This window comes from Aythya fuligula, chromosome 5, assembly GCF_009819795.1.
Source record: "Aythya fuligula isolate bAytFul2 chromosome 5, bAytFul2.pri, whole genome shotgun sequence".
NCBI classification, from domain to species: Eukaryota; Metazoa; Chordata; class Aves; order Anseriformes; family Anatidae; genus Aythya; species Aythya fuligula.
Genome location: NC_045563.1, coordinates 39,587,691 through 39,599,170, shown reverse-complemented (window position 1 = coordinate 39,599,170; position 11,480 = coordinate 39,587,691). Strand labels below are relative to the sequence as shown.

The following is an 11,480-nucleotide window of genomic DNA, read 5'->3' as shown; positions in this document are numbered from 1 at the left end:
CCGGCGCCGCTCCGGCGGCAGCCCCCGGCAGCCCCCAGCAGCCCCGAGCTGCGGGACCCTTGGGGAACCCCCGGTCCCCCGAGAGCCGAGTGATGGCAGGGGAAAAGCCCACCCGAGGCGGTGGGAGAAGCCCGTCCTCGTGCAACAGCCGCGAGCGCGGCTGCGGACGGCGAACCGCGCTTTAGCATCAACCTCTGCACGCCCGCTGTTTTGTGTTATTTCATCTGGAAGCTGCGTGACTCCGGGCGTGTTTGCAGCGGCCCGGCTGGCAGCGGTCGGGGCAGGGAGGTCGCTGCATCCCTCCCGGCCGCAGGACACCTCTCGCCCCGGCGGCGCCGGGCAGCACGGTGGGAAGGGATGGGAAGGGATGGGGAGCGGAGCGGAGGCAGGCCGGGGAGTTAACGCTTCTTAAATGTCATACTTTAGCGGGGATGGAAAATGTGAATTTTCTGTGCATTCCAGGAACAATTCCTTGGGGTGGTGACCTTTAGCACCGATTCTCTTAAGAGAGGAAAGTAGTCGAGTGTTTATCTGCATGACTGAAAGCTTTCCCTAGTGGGAGTTCAGGGAAGTGTTAAAGGGGGCGGATAACGCGGGATTTGGAGTCGCTTGTCCAATGATCTGGAGGGGCTTGGAGCGCAGATCTCAGCTGGCAGACATTTAAATGGGAGACAGCTCGGCGCTGCTGCAATTTGTAGGCAGGATCCAAGGCTCTCCCTCTATGGACTCCCGGGCAGCGCCGGGCTCACACGCCGCCCGCTCCTCCGAGTGACACCGCAGGGCAGAAGCGCACCGAGCCCCAGGCCCCGCCGAGGAGCCGCCGCCGCCGAGCCGGGCCCCGCGAGGAGCCGCTGCCACGCAGGTGAGCCGGACCGGGCCGGGCCGGGCCGGGCCGAGCCAGGGCAGAGCCGAGCCAAGCCGAGCCGAGCCAAGCCGCGCTGCGCGCACTCACAGCGGGGCCGCAAACGGGTCCAGCAGCGGCCGAGCTTGGCCAGTCCGTGGGAGGCAAAATGTGCATCCCTTTATCCTACCTTTGCGCTGGGGGCATGGGGAGGTGTCGTTCGCCGGTGCCCAGCAAAAGCTCCGGCCGCCCCGGCTCTGCGGAGGATGCCCGTCAGCGGGAGCGGGGCTGACACCGTTATTCCCGCCGAGTACCGGGGCCGGGGCGCCGTGCCATGCCTCTCGCCCGGCAAACGCAGGGATTGCAGAAGCCCCGTTAGCTCTGCCTCTCATCTCCGCCTACAGCATCCCTCCCGACAAATTGGATGCGGCGCCCACCCGAACCCGACACGCGGCCAAACCCCGGCCCGGCCTCTGCGCGGAGCGGGGCGGAGGCAGGTCCAGCTCCAGGTGCCGGCCTCGCCGCCACACGCCCCGTCGCGTCGGGTCCCGTCCTGTCCCCTCCCGTCCCGTCCCTTCCCGTCCCGTCGGGTCCCGTCCCGTCGCTGTAGGTCGCCCGGGACAGGCGGCGGGCGCGGGGGCCGAGCAGCGGTGCGCCGCGCAGCGCTGCGGCCCCGGCTGCGCGCCCGCTGGAGAACCCTCAGCTCCCCTAAGCCCGGCCCGGCCCGGCACGGCACGGCACGGCCCAGTCTCCCACCTGACTTCTGCCGCCTCGACGGCTCCGCGTTCCTTCGGCCCTCGTCGCCTTCGCGGAGCTCGGGCAGGCTCGGGGGGCGTCGGTGCCCGCGGGGACCCGGGCAGAGCAGGGCCGAGCCGAAGCGAGCCGACGGGGTTGTTGGTGGGGCACAAGCGCCCCTCGCGCCCCTCTCGGGCCGCCGCATCGGCCCTGGCTGCTGGTGCCGGGGACAGGGTAACGGGAGAAGCTCGTCCCGTCCCGTCCCGTCCCGTCCCGTCCCGTCCCGTCCCGTCCCGTCCCGTCCCGTCCCAGCAGGCAGCGCCCTCGGAAGCGCCGGGCCCGGCCGCCCCGCAGCGGGCTGCAAGGGGACTTCGTGTCGGGGGGCAGCCAGCGCCGGGGGCCCCACTTCCTCCGAGCCACTGGGGTCGGCGAGCCCGAGAGCCGCTGCAGTCCCGGCCGCTCCTCCTCGCGCCGAGAACGCCCAGAAGCAGCCGGCTCCAGGCGGCTGGGGCTGCACGCAAGGCTTCGGGGGCGCCCACGCCCGTGTCTGTCCGTTCCTCTTTAGGCTTCAGCCTCACGCCGTGCCCCGGCGTTTGCTTTCCCCTCGGTGGGGTCGCTATCCCGAAGACCTCCTCCTTGCTGCCTCGCATCGCTGCCCCGGTCCAAGAGTCCTGTGGTGGCAGTGGCACCAGCCGTGCCCAGCGCTCAGCTGCCCTCTGATGCCCTGAGGTGCCCTGTGGAGACATCCCTCCTCAGGGGGAACTCTCAGAGGAATCAGGTTTTGGGTTTTGTATCTGTGTGGTTTCCTTTTTCCCCTTGTACAGCTGCCCGCACTTACTACGTGTCTCGGGGAAGGCATCTCTGTGACTCAGACGAAGGAATTATCAGAAATGTGTCCAGATTCTACCAAATAGAGATGTTAGTTTTGCTACCTTGATCTCAGAAAGAAAAAAAAAAGGTTCTGTGGGAACTGCCACCACCATACAAAGTATACTTTTTTGTGTGTTTAAAGATACAAATCTAGGAACTATGAAAACATTGCATAAAACTATTTCTGTAATTCATATATTATGAACAAGGCATAAAATTATTCTAATCCATTGGGACATAAACCATTTCAGTTTTCTCAATAACCAAAGTGTTGTGTTTTGCCTCTTTGCTTGGCTGGTATTTGAAGCCCACCAAGAACATTTATTTTTCTAGGTCTTCAGCAGATTATTTTTCATGTTTTCTGTGAAGCACATGAGTCCATGGCTCATCATAATATTTTCCTACTAAATATGGTTCACAGATGAAATTATGGGCCTGCTGAGGTCTGTGAGAATTTTGCTGTATATTTCAACAGAACCGGGACTCCATCCAGTACTTTTAAACAAGTTGCTTTGTGTTAAAAGTTTCAGTGATCGCTTTACAACTCTGCCTGGGAACTCATAGGGAAGTGCCGTTTATAAACTGACATTTGGAGGTCCTTAATTTATAGCAGAAAATGTATAAACTGAAAAATTACAGTTTACTGTATTGAGTAATAACCTGGAATGTTTTACACTTCCATAGAACGGTTACTAGTATTAATCTGCAGCATTCCTCATCTGCCGTAGACTAGTAGATCCCTGGCTCTAGATAATACACATATGAGGTGATTTGAATGTTAGGGTCCAATTCTGCTCCTGTTTGAAGTCAGCAATAAAACTGCTTTTGGCTTTAGGACTGAGTGCTTACACATGATAAAGAGTAGAAATCAGCTCAGCAATGAAATATAGAGGGGAAAAAAAAAAGTTTTTTTGAAGTATTTTGTTACTTTTTGAAAATAAATGTTAATGATATCAGATCTCTCAGTGGATCTGAATGAAGTAAGTGGGACTTGAACGAGGTGTTTTGTCTGTGGACATCTGTATGTTCAAAAGATTCTCAGAAAGGTTTCTGATTATGCCAATGCCTCTGCAGCCGCTATCAAGTATTGAAAATTCAGCAGAAATTTGGCCTGTAAGATTTTACAGCCTGATTCCTCGCAGCTCCTACCCAAGCTCCAGAGTTATTACTGCTTCAGAATTATGGCTGTGACAAGGAAAAAAAATCTGGAGAGACTTTTTGTAAAACTTTGGATATGGTAACACTGATTTAGTCACTTGCACACTGTTGCGTGTTCTTTTTTTTATATATATATTTTTTTCAGTAATAAAAAAGCTGTTAAAGAAACATTTCTCAAACACTAAATTGCAGATTGGATGAATCATTCTAGTTCCTAACTTAAGCAGAGGTGCAGTCTTCTCTCATAAGCAAATGCATTCATTGCCTCGAGATCAGATATAGTGCAGAATCCAGGCACTGCATTTTGGCTGCTATCTTTACTGAGGCATAATATCTCATTTTCTTTTGTATTTTGCTTTTCTTTTTACTTTCTTTAATAATCTTATTTTTTTTTTTTTTAATAACTATTTGATTAGTTACTATTAAAGGAAGTCTGGGCTTGAACTGCCATTGAAGGTCATGAAGTTGACAGAGCCTCTTTGGTGGGTCTATGTTTAAACTGTATTTAGTCTTCAGTGTTAGGGTTATTTTTTAATTTTAGATGCATATTTTGGAAGTGACCATAACAAGGCTTTGGCTGAGCTGTTAATTTTCATTTGAATCATAATCGCTTTTTTGTGCATTTAATATAGTTTCTGCCTTTGAGGTTGTAAATCAGCTCAGTGAAAAAAAGTATTTCACCCTTAGTTTTAGGATAATATTGCAACACATCCCTGCATTTCCTTAGTGTTAAGTATGTGCATCTTACAGACACATGATCCTGGGATACATATCATGCAACAGTAGACATTACCATCAGATTTTCCCCAAATTACCATCCCAAAGTACCTTTAATTTTCACATGACTGATGACTATGTCATAGGTTGCACGCTTATGGAAAAAAAGTGAAGCAGTGTGGAGATGATCAGTTCTAGAAATAAAAGTAGAACAGGAATACACATAGTGGTGAAACAGCAACTCAGAGTTATGGGACACTAAACAAATACCTGAAATTTCCTGGCACTGCTTAGAAACTAGCAAATTATTTTCAGTTGCATGCAATGTCTTTTATTTATTTATTTTTTTTTCTTTCTAAGGTTCTGGCACCACACTGAGTAAATAACATGCATATTAAAATACTGTCTAAATACAGTGTGGGTATACAGTCACCAGAGAAATAAGAATAGTTTTGGAAGGAGTCATTCTGGTCACTTAAGGAAATAAGCAGTATTTTATAACTACTTTTTAAAAAATATTTTAAAGACAGAAGATGGAAACTAAAAAGAAACATGTTTAAGTAACATCAAGACTGCAAAAGAAAAGGGGAAAAACAGCAAATACGAAGTCCAAGCTAATGCTTGAAATTCAATTGCATTGGTCTTCAATTAGAATTCCCAACTCTTTTTTTTCTGTTCTATGACAGAGCCTTAAGCTTATTAAAATAACATGCTCTGTACAATATTTCATTTTGATATTTAAAGCAGCCCTTCCAAGTTGCCTGTTGGAGTCGGTAGTAGCATCATTTTTTACACCCCTCTCTTGAAGTCTGAAGCTTCTTCCAAACATGTGACATGCTGGTACATAAGCCTAAATGAATAAAATGAATCTGTACTGGTAAATAACCCTAAATAAACAAAATGGATGCATATTATATGTATGATAAAATACATATTATAAACACCAGGTACACTGACAGTCTGTAGACAAATACTTACAATACCTCCACACTTAAACTCCCCAAACAAATCTCTGAATATAATGGGAACTTCCTATGGCACTTTTCCACTCCAGTAGTTCCTTTCCCAGTCCATTTGGTAAGAAATGCTTTTTGAACAGCATAATAAAAAAAAATTATTTTCTCTGTGTGAGTGGAAAGACCTAGTAACAGAGAAATTAACAGATATCTTGCATAGTAAAGCAAGATACTATATGCATAATTATATGCATAAAAATGCATAGATACTTATCCTGAGCCTTGACTGAGTCTCTAGGTGGTCCTTCCAGGGCTGGCATTTGTCTGCTTTTCTGCCCTGCTGTGTGGTCTCAGGCCGAGCAGATAAAGCAGGACAGGACAGTGCCCTTGATTTCATGTATGTTGGCCGCGTAGGGTAGTAACACAAGCAGAAGTTTTCAGGTCAAACAGTAATTAATCCCTTACCAATAAAATGAGTTAAATAAGGGATGTGACAGCAGCGCACCAAGCAGGTAGGAAACACCAACTTCCTCATTTGTTCTTCACAATTCTTCCAGTTTTTAATGCATGGGCCTCCCACTTCTGGTGGCTTCTTCCAAGCTCCCCATGGGGAGGGTCTCCTGAGAGCCTCCCTCCCCCATATGCCTTGCTTATTGCCACATCCCTCTCTTTCCAAAACAACATAGAGACCACAGGAAGGGGGAAAAGCATGACAGGTGATGAGTTGCTTCCTGGCTTGGTGGCTTCAGCTGACCTAGCAGCCCATATTGCTCAGTGCTTTTTGAAACAGCAGAACTTGTGGAAGGTAACTGGGTCATAAAGACTAAGAAAGGAAAGAAAAGCTGCTTTTATGCTAGTAACTAGGTTTTGGAGCAGGAGTGCAGTTTTAAAGAGTCTTGTTGTCTCAACTTACTGCACTTGAAGTCTTTTTGTGCATGCACAATTGACATTCTTTATGATATTGATGTCACGTACTTAATGTCATCCATGAAATTCTGCTGTTCTCATGTCTTTTCATTATCCTGCTGGATATAATGAATAAAACTCAGAGATCTATGACTGCATTTCTATAATGTATCTGTCAAGGATTCACAGTAATATGTGAGAAGGTGTAATTTGAAATTACAGGCACACCTCTTTCAACCTATACCTAAATATCCACTTATGTTTGTTGCCTATCTTGTTACACATTTCTTACCTTAGGTTTAATTACATTCAGACTCAGTGGACCAGTTCAGAGGTGCAGTATGGCAGAGCATGGGCTGCTGCGTTCAGACAGCAGGTGGATATAGTCTGCACATATGGTCAGTCTACTTGGACATGTGTTATGCAAGAAGAGGTACAAAGCTTCTGAGTCTGACTAAGGGACACGCAGTTAGGATGCATGCCCTGAGTCAAAGAGTCCAGTCCTCTGGTGTTACAGATAACTATATCATTTAAATCATTGCACAGCATAAAATCTGTTCTTCCACCACTGTAAATCAGGAGCAGTGCTCCTAATGTCAGTAAGCTATAGGAAGGGAATAAAAACTCTTTAGAAGGGTAGTATACATGGATAAAGGAGCTGGAAAAAGATGTATGCTACAGTTAAATTCTGTTTGGACTTATTGTAGCCTCTGACTTTCAATCACCATATATGAAAGCTTTTATTACTTAGTAATTTGGAAACAGCTTTCCCGCTGGTGAAGGCAGAGTGCTCATCTTTTATAGGTAAGTGTGCACTCCTTCACACTTGTTTTGTCTGTGCGCACACACTTCCTTTATGGAGCTGAAAATTTTCTGCATACCTGATTTCCGTTGATATCTGAAATCCACAACTGTGCTTTATTTCCTCATCTTCCTCTCTATAGGATGGTCCGCACGCTGTATGCCATTGCTGCTGTGTTTCTTCTGATGGGATTTCTGGTACCAACAGCAGAAGGGAGGAAGAGGAATCGTGGATCCCAAGGTGCTATCCCTCCTCCTGACAAGGAACAGCCCAATGATTCAGAGCAAATGCAGACACAGCCGCAGTCGGGCTCCAGGCATCGAGAACGAGGAAAAGGCACCTCAATGCCTGCTGAGGAGGTGCTGGAGTCCAGTCAAGAGGCACTGCACATCACTGAGCGCAAATACCTAAAGCGGGATTGGTGCAAAACTCAGCCCCTCAAACAAACTATCCATGAAGAAGGCTGTAACAGTCGCACCATTATCAACAGGTTCTGCTATGGCCAATGCAATTCCTTCTATATACCCAGGCATGTCCGCAAAGAGGAAGGTTCTTTCCAGTCTTGTTCTTTCTGCAAGCCCAAGAAATTTACCACCATGACTGTTACTCTCAACTGTCCTGAGCTTCAGCCCCCTAGGAAGAAGAAAAGGATCACCCGTGTGAAGGAGTGCCGGTGTATATCTATCGATTTGGACTAAGCCGAAAAAAATATTGTACCGATTGCACTCTGACTGTCCGCAATCATTGTCAGTGTGAGAGGGAGTGGCATGAAACAGCAAAGCTTCGGGGCTGGACGAAACTGAAAGGAACCCAGTGAATTACCTAAAAAAAAACAACCAACCAACCAACAAAAAATCAAAGAACAAAATGGATGTAAGGGAAGAATAGGCATGAGTTTGGGTGTAAGAGTGTACAATGGATGTGTACAAGCAAATATATGAATGTTCACTCTGACAAAAAAAAAAAAAAAAAAAAAAAAAAAAAAAAAGGAAAGAAAGAAAGAGTCAACAAGGGTATTAAAGATTAAACAATCTATTTACCCACAGTCATGAATTAGGTTTCGTAATGTAAATTCACATTTTTGCCACTTACTGGTAAAGTGGAGCTGTGGCTTTTGCTAATGTTCACCTGCCATGCTATTTGCTTTTACTGTATTATGAGAAACATCAAAGTGAGAGGACAATATATTTGAAAGCATGAATCTATTCTTAAATATGAAGTAGGCTACAAGCAGTTATGGCATAGCAAAAACATCACTGAAAATAGCAGCTGTATCAAGAGTTTGTAACGTGCTTCTTCAAAAAAATAGCTGTAATCCAAAAGCCGCTTTTGGAGAACAATGGGGGAAATGGGAGTGTTGAAAAGTCAGTATAGGTGGATGGAAAACAGAACCACAGCCGGTTAGACAGCAAAAGGCCAAAGTAAGTAGACAGGAGGAGTACAAAAGGGAGTAGAAAAAGGAAAGATACATAAATAGAAAGACACGGAGGAAGAAATATTGTCTTCTGTTTACGTTTTGCTTTAATTTATATACCTAGTCATATATTACATAAATTAAAGAGAAACTATATACAAGGCTATTAAATACACTTCTGAATTCTAATGGCTCTCCACATCAATCCAAACCCATTCTTGTGCCACTAGATCCATTTGATGTCTTGTATTTCTGGTATCAGTTATTCCTCATATTACATATATATGTATATGCAGTATCTTTTATTCATTGGTATCTATACATACATACAATGAGTATGCATACTCTATTGTGCGTATCTGAACTCTCTCCTTCTCTTTTTCACACGCATACATAAAAACGTACATACCGCAGCACAAAAATCTTGCTAACCATGATCAAGTACAGAATGGCAGTAATTTAGTACATAAAGAGCAAAGCAAAAATTAAAACAAGCATCATGTGACTGCAAATGCAATAACCACACAAGAGACAAAAGACACGACATTCATGACTAGTAAACATTGCATTGTTATTGTTATTTTAGCTTTGCCACAGGCATGCAGTTTGTTGAAAAAGAGATGCAGAACTTTGCCAGCAATAATCCTCTTTTTATATCTTTTACCACAGACTTGCATTTAAACAGGATTTGGACTAAGTAAAGAGAATTTCCTGAAAATTAAGGGCTAACTGCCCCCTCTCATCTGGGGGCAAAAACACACGAAAGGGGACACGCTACTTCCAACAGCCCAAAGACACTCACCTGGGAGACCAGCCTGCATCATCTTTCCTTCAGGAGTAGGAGCTCAAACCAGACCAGGGTGGAGGCACTTGGCGAGAGCGCAGCCGACCCTGTGCAGCTGGGTGGACGTGGGGCCACACGACCCCGCAGGCAGTGCCGCTGCCCCGGGCCCTGGGGATGTCTGGGCAGCCGCTGTGGGCTGCAGCCACCCTGCACCTCAAGCAGCCTTGTGCCTCCTGCTGACACCTTTCCAGGCACAGGCGCGGTGAGGGCGCTTTCTGTCCAGGCAGTGAGGGCACTGCAGTGCTGCTCACCTTCCTATGCCCTGACAGAAGGGCCCCTGCAAAATGGCGCTTCCCTGTGGCAGCCCTGTCCCAGTCAGTGGCACAGTGGGGCTTGCCCACCCAGGACTCATTTTCCCCTTCAGCAGCAATGCTCTTCTGTCACCACTATCAGCATTGCTGTTCTTTCTCACACCAAAAGCCTCTCTCAGCCACAGGGTGATTGTTTTGACTGGATTTCTGTCCATTGAACTCTGAGGAAGACCACTCTGCTCTGAGTAACATGTCCACAGGAAAGAATACACAGTGGCACGTCACAGATGTGTACAATGTGCAGTCATTATATTAGAAGCCACCACTGTTACATAATGTCTCATGCAATTATTGGCAATATCCTGTGTCTCTGCAATTATTATATTTTTCCTATAAAATCCACAGCTACAAGGTCTGCATTTATAAGATTGAGAGGTTGCAACTCATTGATTCATATTATTTAAATGCATTTCACCTGGTGTACTCTCACTCAGCAGGTTTGACACATTTCTTCATGGATTTTAAAATCCAATTTTAAAATCTGGAATTATAGGAGGTAGATTTCCACTGTGTGGAATGTGAATAGTTAAACAGAAAGATATGGATATTTAATGTTATTATTAATACAAATCCTCTTTCATTGATAATAGGCAGAGGTTGTTTTCCTTTAAATTACTTTTTTGAGTTGGTTTGCAGGTGACAGGGCCAATCTCAGCCTTTGCTGAAAGATTTGTACTAGCTAGTGTTTCTGTTCAATAAATGGGCACAACTTGATAAAGAAATTGTTTTATCCAATTGCTGTCAATAGAAAAACTCCCATTATCTTTAACAGTGATGGGATTTCATTTTAGGCTGCTCTGTCCCTAAAGCCTTAGACATGAAGCAAAGCTTTAGACTTTACCGACTCCTTTATTTAACATTAGGCTAGCATTCTGAAGGAAAACCGATAAAAGTGTTACAAATCCTTATGTTCCAAACAGCCTGTGCACAGATCACAACAGAACTCCCCTGGAGGCAGATCCCCCCCATAACTATGTAAATTTTATACAAAGAACTTTTATGAATTGCTAGTTATTGCCTGAGAGTAAGAAAGTTCTGCTAACTTAGAATTATACAAGATATTTAATATCAACCACAATATGTATTTAAATGTCTGCTTTATTCTAAAAACAATGGACTATATAACCTAAGGCTGCAGTATTTTCATGCTCGGTCTCACAAAGCAAAACTTGGTTTAAAATGAAGTTTTAATTATTTTGTAACTGAATAGAATTGGAGGTTTTTCTTCCCAGCATTTTGTACGTCATTTTAACTACTAGTAACAAATAAATAAAATATCTTCTTCAGCCCATGTCTATTGTCGGTTTTTATTTTTTTAATTTTATTTCTTCCTTAAGTTTCCAGCTCTTTCTGGATCTGTTGTACTTTACTCTGACTTCTGTGGTTTCTCTTAATTATAAAAGAGCTTACATTATGACAATGAGACACAGAGACAAGCAATGGCACCATCATTCAACACGGCTACTTCAATAAGGTTTTAAATGAGATCTGTCACTTCCCCCTCACCCTTTCACAATTTATAGAAGGAAAATCTCAATCTTTACTCACACTTTTCCCCTTGTAAACCATATAGTGACAGTTCAAAATATAAATCAAACTCAAATTGTTGTAGAGTTGGAGTTGGGCTAAGCATGCCTGCCTTACACCTCACCTCAGTTCTGTGCCTATTCATCATTGCACTCCCACTTTTTAAAAAAAGAGTAGGGAACACCTTTGGAAACAGAATTTTACAAGCTCTCAGTGAGGACAGAGAAGATGAAAAGATGGAATTATGAAGGAGCACAGGAAGAGCTGTAATTTCCTTTCACCTTCTCTGTCCCTGCTGACTGAATTTGAACAAGGCTGGTGTTGAGTAAAGGCTGCTACCACTGAGGGCGGATTGCGGCCACCCAGCTGGGAGGAGATAGCAGCAGCACTGCAGATGCT

General features: G+C 45.4%; 1 protein-coding gene across 1 annotated transcript; it reads left to right on the top strand.

Moving 5' to 3' along the window:
* Positions 1 to 452: 452 nt before the first annotated feature.
* GREM1 (gremlin 1, DAN family BMP antagonist) lies at positions 453 to 10,841 on the top strand. Its single transcript, XM_032188333.1, has 2 exons — positions 453 to 862; positions 7,128 to 10,841. The coding sequence occupies exon 2, from the start codon at positions 7,129 to 7,131 to the stop codon at positions 7,681 to 7,683; it is 555 nt and encodes a 184-aa protein (XP_032044224.1). The 5' UTR covers positions 453 to 862; position 7,128; the 3' UTR covers positions 7,684 to 10,841.
* The last annotated feature ends 639 nt before the right edge of the window (positions 10,842 to 11,480 follow it).

Excerpts from the sequence above, each read along its gene's own strand:
- GREM1 (XM_032188333.1), top strand. The coding sequence starts at position 7,129 with ATGGTCCGCACGCTGTATGCCATTGCTGCTGTGTTTCTTCTGATGGGA.